Source organism: Medicago truncatula, chromosome 7, assembly GCF_003473485.1.
Source record: "Medicago truncatula cultivar Jemalong A17 chromosome 7, MtrunA17r5.0-ANR, whole genome shotgun sequence".
Lineage (NCBI taxonomy): Eukaryota > Viridiplantae > Streptophyta > Magnoliopsida > Fabales > Fabaceae > Medicago > Medicago truncatula.
Window position 1 is genome coordinate 51,320,675 of NC_053048.1, and position 15,804 is coordinate 51,336,478.

General features: G+C 32.2%; 2 protein-coding genes across 2 annotated transcripts; one reads left to right on the forward strand and one right to left on the reverse strand.

The window, feature by feature from the left end:
• The first annotated feature begins 9,312 nt into the window (after positions 1 to 9,312).
• Positions 9,313 to 11,624, forward strand: LOC11435283 (universal stress protein PHOS32). Its single transcript, XM_003625876.4, has 4 exons — positions 9,313 to 9,832; positions 9,929 to 10,026; positions 10,743 to 10,864; positions 11,233 to 11,624. Exons 1-4 carry the CDS (start codon positions 9,652 to 9,654, stop codon positions 11,318 to 11,320), a joined length of 489 nt encoding a protein of 162 aa, XP_003625924.1. The 5' UTR covers positions 9,313 to 9,651; the 3' UTR covers positions 11,321 to 11,624.
• A 2,107-nt stretch (positions 11,625 to 13,731) lies between these two features.
• LOC11435282 (phytochrome A-associated F-box protein) lies at positions 13,732 to 15,184 on the reverse strand. Its single transcript, XM_003625875.4, has one exon. The coding sequence runs from the start codon at positions 14,799 to 14,801 to the stop codon at positions 13,887 to 13,889; it is 915 nt and encodes a 304-aa protein (XP_003625923.1). The 5' UTR covers positions 14,802 to 15,184; the 3' UTR covers positions 13,732 to 13,886.
• Between the last annotated feature and the right edge of the window lie 620 nt (positions 15,185 to 15,804).

The window sequence follows — 15,804 nt, forward strand, 5'->3', positions numbered from 1 at the left end:
ACATCCATTTGGTGACAACTTTTTATCTCATACTCACATTATTTTTACTTTATCCTCTATTGTTTCTCTATTGTTTTGATTTTCGTACAAATACTTATTTTTTCTCTGTAAATTATAGTTGTCATATAAGTTGTCAATCAAATTGATTCTTGAAATAAGACTCCTCTAAAAAAAGAGTGATAGTGCTCATCTTTATATTGTTCGGTGAATTGCTGACTTTATACGAGGCTTGTTTATCTTGTCAGTATTGCAGAATGCGTGTAACATAAACCAAAAAAACATTTGAAAATGTACCAAGATCATTTGGATGAACTTTTAAGATTCTCCTTAAAAAATGCTAAAATTTTATATTCTCCATTCAATGTATTTAGACATATTTGTCAAACAAAAAATGTATTTAGACATTTGTTCAATGTTTCTAGGGATACGCTGTAACAACAGCTCGATTTTCGCTAGATTTAATTTCAATTGTTTTAATGTGTGTTTATTTATGCTCGTACATGATTAATTGTCTATGTGTGTATTTTGATGGGTTTTCGTGTTAGAAAAGTATTTTTGTCATTCTGTGAGTAAGGGTAATTTAGTATTTTTCATGGTGAGAGTTATTTTTAGTAATTCTAGTGAGAACCATTATTTTACTAAGTTACTAGTGTGGTAATTAATTTCGAACCGGTAATTATTCGATAACTTTTAACCGTGAGTGGATAGAAACTTTGGGAGTTAGTTTATAAGAGTTTTGAGCCCATTAGACTTTAAGGGTTAACCCAATAGTGTGGACACTATTTAAGCCTTAGTCTTTAAGAGAATTAGGGTTCACATTCATTTCACAAAATTTTGAGAAGATGTAGAGAGAGAAAAAGCAAGAGGAAGAAAAGAGGGTTGTAGAGAAAAACTTGAAGAACCAAGATGAGCTAGAGATTTTAGGAGCTTACTTGAAGCTTTTGCTAGGATTATTGCTTATTGAAGTAAAGGGGTTAGATTTCAATCATAATCATTTAGTTGTAATCTTTTCCCTAATTCTATGCATAAGTGCTTATTTGAGATAAGTGATTATTGTGAACTTAATTGTTGAAATTCGTACTCTAGTTGTAGTGATATGTTTCGGTATGTGAAATTGATGATAATTGAATTGTTGATGTAGAAATTGCATGTTCAAATGATATATAAATGGGTACTTTGTGAACTTTGTTCAAATTGGCGATATATGTTGTTGTTGATGAAATTGTAGAATTATGACTAGAATGGTGTTGTGATATGATAGTAATGATGAATTATGCTATGGGTGTTAGAGATTACATGAGTTTATTCATGTTTGGTGTGTTGTTGAGTTTTGGTGAAAATGGTGAATTAAGTTGAATTGTGGTGTCGATGATTTTTAATGAATGAAACAAGTTGATTATGATGAGTTATGATATAATGATTTTCTGTTTTTGGTTGTTGCTTGGTAATGAGAAATCGTTTTGGATAAAATTGGGATTTTGAGTAAAAGTTATTTTAAGTGTTTTTGGGAAATAAGTGATTCTGGGATAAGCTGTTTTGGAGATTTGAAAACCGGTTAAGTTTTTACGTACGAAATGGTAAAACCGGGAAAAAAAATCAAGACTGCACAGAGCTATAACGCAGGTCACTGGCTACTGTCTGCCCACGCCTGGGCGCAGCTTGCCAGCACCTGGGTGTAGGAAGACAGACCCTCATGGGTGACTGCCTTGTTGTGCCTTCGTTTGCGTGCTGTCAGGACTTCAGTTTTTGTGTTTTTTTACACATTTCTATTTTGAATTGGTTTTTGGTGTAAACATGAAAGTTTTAGATAATTTTGTTCCAATGGATTTGGTTTGACTTGAAAATGTTTTGTGGATTTTGATTTATGATGAAAACACTTCAAGTGGGTCTTGAAGAAATTTTAAGGAAATTTAGCATAACTATTTCCAAGTCAACTTAAACCTTAGGCTTTGTTCCCAAACTTCAAATTTGAGTATTAAGAGTCCTATTAGGATGTTTAAATGTAATTAACCTATGTCTTGTTGAATCTATTTGGTTTTGTTTTGAAAATGAATTGGTTTTGCATTATGGAATAAATAATACGAACTTGTTGTAGTTTTATGATTTTGATGATTTTGTCGTGGTCGGCCGGTGAAACGCATATGTATATTCAACTACACTCATATGTGATATAAGTGTATATATAGTCAAGGCCCTAGAGTTTATTTACTTGGTTTTGGTTAATTTGTCTCAATTATTTTAAAGTTGTAATATGAGAGACGAACTTTGTCGAAAATAATCTAAAGACCAAATACTTGGAAAATCTTTTGTGGATAGTTTGATATGATTATATGAAGATATGTGAATGATTACTATGTGTTGAATGTGATGTTTATTATAAGGTGTTGTATTTTCTCCTTTACTTGAAATTGTGAGAAATAATATGATGTTGTTGAATTATATGATGAAGTCGATGTTGGTGAATACATATATGTTGATTAATTGTTATATTATTGGTGGATACATATATGTTGATTGATTGTGATATTGTTGGTCAATACATATATGTTGATTGATTGTGATATTATTGATGAATACATATATGTTGTTTGTGAATGAATATATGTTAGTGAACGCATATATGATATTGGTGTGGTGAATTGTTTGTGTGAACATATGCGTTGTTGCTGAGACATAAGTTTGTGCATACATGACTGATGGTGACGAATTTTATATCCAATGTGGTGAATTGTTTGTGTGAACATATGCATTGTTGTTGAGACATATGTTTATGCATACATGACTGATGGTGATGAATTTTATATCCAATATAGTGAATGGTTTGTGTGAACATATGCATTGTTGTCGAGTCATATGTTCATGCATTCATGACTGATGGTGACAGATTTTATATCCAATTGAGGTGATTATGATGTTCAGTTGACATCATGGGATGACGACCTAGACGTTGGTGAATGGTACCACATGCATGTAGAAGAGTCTAGAATATTGCATGCATTTGAGTAATTGATGAGTCGTTTCATAATTGAATATGTGACTTGATGAATTTGTGCATTGGTGGAATTCGGTGAATGTTGTGATTTATGTGGATTTGGTGTATATGTACATTTGTGGATTTTGTTGACGGTTGTGAATAATTGAATTATGTTCTAATTGCATGTCTTACTTGCTTATGCTTATACACTTGGTGAATCTATTTGATGATAATTATTTTGGTAATAGTGATGAGGTGAGAATTGTATATGTGTATATATATGATGTGGTGTTTTCTTTGATAATGATGATTAATTGCTTGTAACTTTGAAATGATGAATCGTATTTGTTGAGTTAAGTATGCTAAATGAAGAATAAGGTGAGTAATCCTTTCTTGATTGTTGTTGATGAATGATGAGCTTATGTCGATGACTTGATTAATGATTGAATATGTTGCTATGCTATGTTAGTAATTTGATAGCTTGAAATGTATGTGATGGGGGATAATAATCATGTTTATAATTTTTCCTCGTAAAAAGAATTTAACGGTGGTGGGTTGAGAGTCCAAAACAACTTTATATATATATATATTTGAAATAAAAACAACAACTTTACATATACAACCAACTAATACATTATGAATTGCTACGTAAATTAAAAAAAAAAAAATTGATGTGGTGATTTCAAATGTTTTAAGGCAAAATTACACAATTAGTCCCTTAACTTAATTTTAGGTAACACTTTCGTCCTTTATTTTTTTTTTTTTTTTGTAACGATTTAGTCCTTTATATTATAAAATGACACTATTTTATCATTTTTTATGAGATTTTTTCAATGAAATTTGATTTTCTAGGCTAGTATGATGAAGATTTACGTTTGTCTATGAGTTTGATGAATTTTTTTTTGGAATTTTTGATTATTTTTTTCATAAAAAGGATAACTATGTTGTTATTTTATAACATATAAAGGACTAAATTGTTACAAAAAAAAGATAAAGAACGAAAATGTTACCTAAAATTAAGTTAAGGGATTAATTGTGTAATTTTGCCATGTTTTAATTGGAGTGTGTGCAAATTTGTTTTGAACCGTCAACCCACCACCTTTAAACTCCTAAAAAAATAGTGATTTTATTTTAATCTTCCTCCTAAGCAATTTTTGCGTTGACATAAAGATTTAGACATTTTATCTAGTCACATAAACAAAAAAAAATAAACATGATATAATCATTTAAAAATTAATTATTTTTTATATGTGTGAGCAAATGAAGTATCCAAATCCTTGTGTCCATCCAATAATTATTTTTCTCTCTGTTATGAAATAAAGCAAAAGGGCAGGACAATAGAGATAAAAAATATGAGAGTATATTGTATTTCCATGTGTTATTTTTACAATACAGTGTGAGTCATATTTATAGGACATAAATAGATCCACCGACTAATCAGAGTCATAAAAACAAGGAAGGTTAAAAGAATGGAAATCCACTAACAACTACTATCTCTCTCCCGAGTTATAAGTCATTTACAAAAAAAATAAAAATTCGCTATACAATATCTATGCAACATTAGCCTATATTTTTCCATCATACTATTTACTATTTTTTACTTCATCTTCTTTAAATTCTCTTAAGATTTATTTGTTCCATGCCATTATTGAACAATAATTTTGTAAAATCACTTATAATTTATCTTTTCATACAAAATTAATTTTGATGAAAAATTTATTATATTTTTTAATCCATGTGAAATGTTCAAAATGACATATAATTTAAGATGGAGAGACTAATTTTTGCTATTAAAAAAAAAGTTAGCCCTTTTCTTAAAGAAAATTTAGCTATGTAAAGATAAAGGATAAGTGATACAAATAAATAAGATAAAAGATCCATAGTGTAATTTTGCCTTTGATTTATTTGTAAAATGTAGCTTAGTGGGTGCTATTTGGAGAGAAGTTTTTAGGTGGTTTGGGGTGATATTACCTCTTTGTTTTGTTAGAGTTTTTGTTTGGATCTTCAAATAAAAAGTTGACGAAAGGTTCTTTTAATATGGCATTCGGTTCTTTAAGTGGTTTAAAAAGCTAGAAATGACCTCATCTTCCGCGCTAAGAAGTATTTGCTCAAAGAGATTATTTATGATGTGAAGCACCTCTTATGGGTTGGTTTACGGGGAGGAAGTAAAGTACTTCTTTGTGTTTTTTTGAGTGGTTCTCGAACCCATTTCTTTATTTTAGTAGATAGAGCGAGACTTTTTGGTTTGAGTAATGATATTCATACAATTTTTTGAGATAATTTTTGGGACAATCTTGTTGTTTTCTGTTGTACAAATATTATTTCTCTTATGATTTTGTTGGCTGGTTAAAAAAAAAAAAAATTTTGATACTATCTTCTTACCAGACCACTAGACTAGATTTTATCTTCTGATGGATTTTGTTTACAAAATAATGATAAAGTAGCGGTATAAGCATTACAAGGAAAATATTTGGGTGACCGGTGACTTTTGTAACCTTGTATTTTAGATTAAAGAAAATGATAGATAAATAATTAAAATAAATTATTTTAATAAAAAAAGAATTATTAATTAAGATAAAGATAGAGACAAAATAACTAAAATTATCAAATACTACAAAGTCACACAAATGTAACCCGAATCTGTAAAAAGTGCTATAGACGGCAAATAAATAAATGAATACAGCGAGTGTCACTCTGAAAGGTTTCTACTTTCTATCCTTAGGTGCACTTTTTGGTGGGACAGTGACGTTGAAGTGCTCCACGACGCTTTCCTCCCCGTTTATATATTTTTTTTTATTTTGGTTACCAACTTTAGCATTGATCATATTGTCATTGACATTTGCTGTTCTCATCTCCAGTGATGTTTATCCAAATTTTACAGTTGTATGTTATGTTCACATATAAAGCAAACATGTTACGAACTTGGAAATTGGAATTCATTTGTTATATTAGAAAAAGTTTAAAAGCACTCATGGCCCTCTTAAATTATTTAGAGAGAATCAAATCTAAAATCTTGAGGAGGAGTATACTCTCAGGTTCCAAACCAATATCACTAAGCCAATTCAAATAGGTTCATCTAATTTCACACTTTATCCTTGTTAATTTATCAAATTAAGTATCACTAATTTTTGCTAATAACTAATTTTACACTTTAATTTAATATTGTTTATTGTCGCTCATCTCTGAATTAGTCCATGAAATGTGTTAAATCAATTTTAAAAGTTTAACCTTATAATTTTAAGTGACGTATCACTAATTTTTGCTAATAACTAAGACTTGTTCTTTGTCTTAATCTTTTGCCAAGTGAGGTTGCTCAAATATCACAAAACCTCAATTACAAACCATTGCGTAATTGTATATTTGGCATGTCGAGTGTCGACATTCAAATTCATTTTTGCTCACCCATGTCGACACCGCACATAGAAAAATCTTGCCGATGTTGAGGTATGGGGGATGTACCATACTTAATTTAAATATATATATTATGGTTTTTGTTTATTCAGAATTAAGCAAAAGAAATCACTGTCTTAACAAATATATATAATATTTAGGGACAGTACATGGTAGGATCACTACCAATTACCAATTCATTTCAAAAAGGCAGCGAATAAAGTTTTAAGTGCAATTTTCCCACCTTCACACTACTAATAGGAAGGAAATTAACGAGGTAAATAGCGTCCAACTTAAAAGAATATATACGACCAGTTCGATAAAAAATAAAAATATAATTATACATGACCAATAAAATAGTTGATTTGCTGGCCTGTCATGATTTTTTAATGGAAGAACTTACTGGTGCTAGATGAACAAAAAATTAAGATTGTCGTATTGGATGAGCACTGATGCCTAATAGATAAATGCCATATATAGTGTACAAAATAAATAAATATTGCGCACGAAAGAGAGTTGACATTGTAAAAATAATAATAACGAGGAAATGAAAATATGAAGGTGTCCATGTCATTTGAGTTGAATCTAAGTACAACCCTACAAAATTTATTTGCAGGCTTTATTTCACCACTCAAATGTGAACCAATTTCAATACACCCTCTTAGGACCATGATTGTTGGGACAATTTGAGGTTTCATGAAATAGTGAAAATAAAACTTATAGAGAAAGAAAGAAAAGAGAGATATGGAATAAAGCTTTGCAAACTTGTTTTGAATTGAAGGGAATGAATATACTACAATTGTGTTGATTATTGTGCTTATATACAAAGACAAATCAATCAACGAACTAGCTAAAAATCTTAACGAACTTCTAACTGCCTTGACAGACAAGCAACTGACTTGTCTCAAACAATCAAACTAAAAACTATGGGAATTAAACACTCACTCCTCATAATTCATGTTTGCTAGTTTTCTCATTCCATAAGCTCTTCAACTCTTCAAACCTTGCTTTCTTCAAAGGTATCGTGAGAATATCTACAAGTTCTAGCCGATTTTTATTTCTATCCTATCCTTATTTACTTGTTCTCTAAGAAAATGACATCTTCTCTCGATATGTTTGCTCCTACCAAGACTCATAGGATGATTGGCTGGATTATATTGCTTATTTGTTATCAACGAACAACTTCATCTTATATCCACAATGCTTGAGAGGCTGCATAGGAAGCTCCTACATACTCAGCTTTACAAGAGAATAATGCTATGTATTTTTTTTTACAATAATAAAACGATATTCATTCGTTCAAATTGATAGAGTGCATTAGATACAATCACATGTTCAGCATCGCTAAAAACATAAAGGTGAATATGCGAACAAACACCAATTAATAGCATACAACAACGAAATGTCTACAAATAATATGATAAAATATAAGTGACCTGAATACCTAACCTTCCAAATCTGTCGATATGTTGACACCCAAATTATTGATTGAATTTGTAATTGACTTAAGCCGATCTTTTAATAGAAACCAAACAAATACACAACAAAATGTGAAATCAAACAACGTCGCAGAAGACGACGAACAATACAACGACGCACTCAGACGATGAAATCACGAAGAAAAAAACACAGGAAAAAGTTTGGTATATGTGGAAACCACTTATTTAGATTGAAAGAAAGAGAAAAAAGACGTGAAGGATGATTATAGGTCAAAAATGACTTAAAACTATCCCTCCTCAATGAGTGAAGAAGAAGAGAACTTGAAGAGAAGATGAAATTTTTCTCACCGGAAAGCCAAGGCCGGCTATCAAGAGAATAATGCTATTATTCCCTACTTCTTTGAGCTTCGTGATATTGGAGCTCTCCTATCACGAAGAAGTAGCTTGTTGTGCTCTACTTGTCATCTTGGACGGTTCTCCCAATCTGAATCTGAATAGCCATAATATCGAGGCACCAAACTTTTAGGCATCAAATTTTCAATTTTTGGTTCTTCATTTGGTAAATACATAGTAATATTTTAAAATAATTTCCACGACCCAACAACACTTTCTTTTCTTTTTTATTTCTTCAAAAAAAAAAAAAACACTTTCTTTTTTATCAGCGTCTAATTTTTAAGATCAAAATGGAATCTCGAAAGTGTTTAAGACCGCCTTAAGATTACAGCTCTCCATATTAATATAAAAAACAACAACTAATTTATTGGAACAATTGAACAGACATTTTTTCTCCTGATAAAGCATGTAAATTAGTATATGTAAATTTATTAATTGCCTAAATTATTTCGTGTACCAAAAAAAAATTCATTTCACGTGAACATGTACTGTAGAATCACTTCATAATTTTATTTAGCTATACTTTAGTTCAATTTAACTCAATTTTGTCTTATCTATAATATAACGTATGATTTTATTTTATTTTAACTAAACCTTTTTGTTTTTGGCTTAATAACAGTTTTCGTCTCCTAACTTTTACGAAGTTGCGATTTTGACCCCTAAAAAAAAATGCTACAAAACAGCTTCCTAAGTTTTGCAACTGTAACAGTTTTGACCCCAAGACCAATTTTTGGTTAAAAAAAATAACATGTGGCACCTCACTTAGGGTGACATGTCAGCATAGACCGAGTCAAAATTGGTCTTGAAGCCAAAACTGTCACAAATGCAAAACTTAGGAGGCAGTTTTGTAATTTTTTTTTTTAGGGGATTAAAACTGCTATTAACCTTTGTTTTTAGGGATATTTTCACAAAAACCTAGTTATAGATAAAGTTGTACCTGGTTACAACCTTTCTATATGAATATTATCTAAAACGAACATATGCATATATACCTACCATTCTGGTCTTTAAAGATGCTTTTTATAAAGTGATCCACCAAGAAATTAATAGAGACTTTTACCAAACGAAAGAATATTATGAAAGAGAAAATAAGTAGTAAATTGACATTGTTGGAGTGTTGAAGGCCTTGGAACAGGTTTGTTTCGAGTTACGACTAAATAGTTTGATCCATTAATTCCAGCTCGAGCTAGTAAAGTCTAGAATTAGATAGAACAGAATCCCGAATAGTGCGTGCTACGTAAACAAACCAATTCAAATGCTTCATCATTAGTATTTTTTGTGGTATACGTAGTTACGTAACTTTTGATGCTCCGAATATGAATAAATTCAATTCAACACCACTTGTTCTCTCATAGTTATTAGTTACATATATAACATATTGCACCATTAACAATTAATAATAAGTATAAAATAGCATTATACTATTAATAGATTGAAGATACAAGATCTATCATCATGGCTCAAGTTTCAGATAAGCAAGTGATGGTGGTCGGAGTCGACGACAGCGAATTTAGCACATACGCTCTTGAATGGACTCTGGATCATTTGGTTACTACACTTCCCAATCCAATCTTCAAACTTGTTCTTGTTTTTGCCAAACCTTCTCCTTCTACTAATGTTGGCTTCGTAGGCCCCGGTATGTTTATATATGTTGTTTGTTCTTCATTATGATATTTCATTTTAAATGTGATGTTGTTTTGTTGATGATGATTTTGTAACAATGTTTATTCAGCGGGAGCCGCTGAGATATTACCTATTGTGGAGGCCGATTTGAAAAGAACTGCTACTATTGTTATTGAAAGAGCTCAAGAAATCTGCACCAAGAGATCGGTATTTTTAATATTCTCTCATTTTCTATTTTCGATGTTCATGCTAATTAATATGAGAAATGAAGGTTGCATGTAACATGAGAAATGGTTAAGGGAAAGTTTTGCAGTTTTCACTTTTCAATGGAATATAGAGGAGTGGATTGGTGGAAAGTTATTTTTGGAGTTTGGTGAAAAGATGAATAAGAGTGAAAATTCATCATTTCAAACCACTTCCACTAGCCCTGTTCTTCCTTTGTTTAATGAAAGAAAGAACTAATCCTTAGTTCCTAAGCAAATGCAAAGTTGCATTTTACGCTTGATTATTTTTGTTAATGGCTTCAAATGCTTAATAAGTGTAATGAATATCGAGGCCTAACTCATCTATACAAAACCGGCTTGTACGGTGACTCTTTATAAACTCTTCTCAAGAATCTCATCTATCCGATGTGGGACTAAATCCCACCCGAGTGTTGGCCGCTAACACACACCCTCACGCTTCAGCCCAGCCCCCTGAAGCGTGGACGATGCAAGCCCGACTTGTACGGTTAGGAGTGCCTCCCTTTTATAAACTCTTATTCATTAATCATAAGGACTAAATCCCACCCGAGTGTTAGCCACTAACAATAAGCTCGTCTGGGATGTGTAATTATTTACAGTATTTATTTGATTTTACTTCATTTTTTGATGGTCTCAGAATCAAAGTTCAATATATCTGAACTAGCTTTTTCTTTATATCAGGTAAAAGACGTAGTAGTGGAAGTTGTGGATGGAGATGCTAGAAATGTTCTCTGTGATGCTGTGGACAAGCACCATGCTTCTATTTTGGTTGTAGGTAGTCATGGTTACGGAGCTATAAAAAGGTATGTGTTCATTCAGATCCCAATTATCATGCTATTGCATTGCGATAATAGCTTTAAAGGAGTCTGATAAATACTTATACTGGTACTTTCTAGTATTATCGAGCTATGAAGCACTGACATTGAACACCATTGACGCATTGACATTGATAATAAGTTAAGAAAATATAAATAATTTAATTTAATATCATTTGTTAGTTTCATGTCATTGTTGAACACTCACAATGTCAGACACTGGACACACCTTCAACCTAAGGTGTCGGGGCTACATACTTTTCAAGTGAACCAATATAATCTCAAACTTATGGTCACGATATTTGTTTTTCAAATCTGTTAATTCACTTATGCTTTGAAACTGCATTTATTTGCAGGGCTGTTTTAGGTAGTGTAAGTGACTATTGTGCTCATCATGCTCATTGCACTGTGATGATCGTGAAGAAGCCAAAACCCAAACACTGATCTCACTGGCTGCATCTACAATGACCCAGAACAATCAGAATAAATTTTCAGAAATAGGAAACATGAATGTTCTTTAAAATTCCATTACGTTGTTTGTTCTATGTCATGTTGACTCTATAGAATAAGGTTCATTTCACCTTTGATTATGTTAAAAAAATGTACTAAAATTGAACAGGGATTCCCCCTGTCCTAGCCGGTTGAAACCCTGGTATTTATTTTATTGTACACGGGCAACTTTTGTAAATGTTACTGTTCTATGCATAAATGAAAAATCATGTATGTTGTGAATCTGTCACATTCAATACACTCTCTTTTATCCATATAACATGGTCACCTGTCACAGGTTTAGTCCATTCGATAACTCTAGTGCGCGTATGAATGACCATTTACAAATATGATCCGAGTTAACAAGCCGAAACGAGTTGTGTTCAGGCTAAGATCACTCTAGAGTTGAGTTTGTCATCAGTAGAGTCATAGACCATCAATAGTGTTCAAACAACCATTGAATAGTGTCCATAACTCGTGCATTTGGTGATTCAAAGTCTAAATGTTTTAGCATCCTCCAAGAGCAAGAGTCAATCTCAATATAACAAAACTATTTTTCTACTTAATTGGGCTAAGCATTATAGTGTCACTGTACTGATAGCATTTCTCTTTACTACTCATTTATGAGCATAGCAACGCTACGGAGAAAGAAAAAAAATCTAATTCATTGTCCTCTCAAAGCAAGACTCGAAATACCCACATTACTTCTTTGATTCAGGAAGAATTCACACTATAGTCAGAAAAAGGTGACAAATTAGATTTAATTCCTCTGAAATCAGGAATTCACAAGAGAAAAGAGTAACAAATCATAGTCACTAATTTGAAAATTGGTGTTTGACATTTAAACAACAACTTCATAATTTGCATCACATACCTTCCACATGCTGAGTGACTGTCCTTGTACAATGCAATTGCGTCAATTTAGTCTATGTTGATGTCCGTAATCACTTCTTCATAGATCTTGCTGGCTGGAGAATAATTTGTCATCCGAAGCTGGTTTTTCTAGTTCTATATGTTGGAGTGCTACATGGAAATTATTTGTCATTGTTTATGAACATGGAGAAAGATGGAAACTCATGATCTCTCTTCCTCCAAACCTCCTTATCCTTAGGCCATGGTCACCAAGTTGGTTCACCAACATCATCATGTTGTTGGGCTGCATCAAAAGATGGAGACTGCGCCTAGAACTCAGGTGCTTGTTGGAAGAAATCTGATGTATGATGGGTTAATTTGAACAATGACGGGGTCTCTAAGAAAGAGCTGGTTGTGGAGGTTTGTTTCCTAGGAGCAGAGGTGAATTGTTGTGCGGGTTTTAAAAAAATTTGGGGATTGTAGTGGAGCCCAATGATCATCAACATTGGGTCAAAAGCAACCAATATTTTGTTCTACCAACCTGACAAAAGGAAACCCAATATGAAGAACCTGACCCCTATTACAAGCCAAACACAAACCCTCAGGCACCCCTCATAGCCGGGTGATTATCGACATTGTGTCAAAAGCAACTAGGTAAGTAAGCTGGACACCACATCTTAAATCTTAAAGCACTGAGTTTATGGATACTTATACATTGCCCAATACTCAATTTTTTTATTAAATGTGAGACTTCTAACTCACCTCGCATTGATGGAACACCTTTCTCCAACATTCCTTCAATGCCAGAGAAGAAGTGGAAAAAAGATAAATTGAACAAACTCGGAAATTGTTGATTTAAGCCGCACATTAGAAGTGCGTGATGATTATATTCACTAGAACAAAAATTATGAAAAGCCAAGTTGAGGATACCAGAAACCCCTGCAAAGTTCTCAATTAGAAGGATTGCAAAATCTCGATCACAATTAGAATTAGCAATTTGACATGAGTCAATTTAGCACAACCACTTGGACAACTGTTAAATGCTTAAAACACCCTCTTCCAGAATAACTGTTTGCACCGACACTTTTGATTGAAGGCGTGTCTGGTGTCCGACACATCTTGTGTCGGTGTTAGACACTTATGATTACATTGAATTATGTCATTTTTTTAAAATTTTATCAGTGTCAACGTGTTAGGGTCGTGTCAGGTGTCCATGTTTGTATCCGTGCTTCATAACTTTAAGTCATCATAGGAGCAACTTCACACGCGAGCGAGATAGACACCACATCTCTATCCAAAACAAGACTTTGAGTTAAGATGTGGTGTCCAATTTACTTTCGTGATTGCTCAAGGTTCAATGTAATGATACTCAAACCACCGTGACCAAGAATAACAACATTAGTCACTTGTTCTCAGTTATTGATAATGTCAATCACAAAATATTGTGAAAACAACAATAAAAATAATCAAGAATAGACGGACAATGGTCACACAAAATGGAATTCTAAGACAAATTGTTGAAATCACACAAACTTAAATATAATAATAAAATGTGAAAGAAGCTGAGATACAAAATACAAATGCCAATAAATACTACTCTCGTATGAGATATTTCTTCCCATATTAAAAGACAGAACATAAAAATTACAAAATAAAGAGAAAGAATGATTCAAGCGTACATAGGCATATCAGTCCAAGCACCAGAAACATGACCATTATCACAAACATAAGCTCTAACAACAGGTTCACCATCATCATGATAACCAAATCCTCTCCTCAAACAAAAAGCAGAGTGAAGATCCCAAGTATGATTACAAGAACAAAAAGCACAAGCCAAATCAATCTTCTTCCGATTACTAATATCATTCACAGTCTTCCAAACACGTGTTTTCTTGAAATTCATAAAAATACCTCGAAAAAGTCTATACTTTCTCTTCTCTTCCAAATGAACACAACCAGGCCAATCACAAACGTATAAACAATCATCACGAAATTGTCTTGCTAGTAACTTACTTCCTTGTTCTCTACTAAGAGTCCATTTTCCTGTAGCTAAATGTGAACTCAATGACCCATTAACCTTTCTCTTCTTGGCTTCTGGTGGAACATCAACAACCCCAGTTCTAATCTCTTCCTCGTTGGTCTGTTCTTGTCCCTGTTGAAGATGATGATGAGCTTCAGAATCTGCGTAGAGTGTATCATGATAAAGATCATCATAGAGTGACCAATAAGAAGAACATTCATTTGTTTGAGGAGGAAGAGATGATGAAGGTGTTGTTGATGATGATGATGATGTAATAGGTTGTTGGTGGTGTTGTTCATCTGGGAAATCAGCGGTGTTGAAGAGAATACCAGCATGAAGAGGACCAGGACAACAGAAGGGTAGTTTATGAAGAGAAAGATCTTGGGAAGAAGAAAGAAGAAGCTCAGAAGGAATTATGATAGAAGATTTGTTCTTCCAACAGAAATCATGAATTAGAGAATTGAGTTTTGTGGAGACACAAGAAAGACGAGCCCAATCACGTGGGTCTTCTTCAACCTTCCATAAAATCTTCAGAATTATATCATCTGTTAATTCTGATAACATTTTTTAAGAATACAGCTCTAAGAAACCACAAAATTGTTAGAACGAACACAACAGGAACATAAAGCGGTGTTCAAATAAGACACGGTGTCTTGTTGATTATGGTCAAGTGGTGCAGTGTATATATATATATATATATGAATTAATGAGACGCCTATAATAATTGCTATAAGTGTAGACGAGTATTGACCACACATTTTTCAGTACACTACTAGCTAGCTAGTTGAAAAGGGAAATAAAAGGTGGAGGGATTTAAAGAAAAAAATGGAATAATAAGGATTCTGAATTCTGATAGAAAGATAGATATTGCACATGAGGGAAATCATTTTTCATTGAAGAATTTCTTATTACGGGTACACCCTCCCTCCCACAATAATCAACAATCTTAATCAATTCATACATATTAGCAAGAAAATGTACAAATTATTGAAAATGATATGTTAAAAAATTGACGTATTTTGTCTTGATTTTAGATTAATTACATCAAACTTTTACTTATATTTGAGATCAAAGTATGATGTTATTTTGCAATATTTTAGTGTGTCTATTATTAATGTAAAATGAAAATTTTCGTTTTAATAATTTACCTCAAAAAAATAAGGTAAAGTATGTTTTGTCAATTATATTCTTACCCTTCAATTATTACTACTATCACATTTTCCATAAGAATGAATTAAAAAAAAATACTACTTATTCATTTTAACGTTATTTAGGTATACCGGAAAAAACAATAAATTTTGTTGTTTATGATAAAATTCATATATTTTTCTATTGTTAAGTAGTTCAGCGGATCTCTTAAGATAAATAATTGGGGTGCTCGTGATACATATGTTATAGAATAATCAATTTGTTTTTTTTTTGTTTTTGTTGAGAGGAATCAATTTGAAATTAAATTTAAGTGTAATATATCAATGTATAAATTGATTGAGTTAGAACTCAAATTTCACCTACTGCAGGCTAATAGTCCAACCATATATGTGAATGTAGTTAGTTCAATGAATTCCTT

Excerpts from the sequence above, each read along its gene's own strand:
- LOC11435283 (XM_003625876.4), top strand. The coding sequence starts at position 9,652 with ATGGCTCAAGTTTCAGATAAGCAAGTGATGGTGGTCGGAGTCGACGAC. Across the intron at positions 9,833-9,928 it reads TGTTGGCTTCGTAGGCCCCG|CGGGAGCCGCTGAGATATTA; the intron begins GTATGTTTATAT and ends ATGTTTATTCAG. Across the intron at positions 10,865-11,232 it reads GGTTACGGAGCTATAAAAAG|GGCTGTTTTAGGTAGTGTAA; the intron begins GTATGTGTTCAT and ends ATTTATTTGCAG.
- LOC11435282 (XM_003625875.4), bottom strand. The coding sequence starts at position 14,801 with ATGTTATCAGAATTAACAGATGATATAATTCTGAAGATTTTATGGAAG.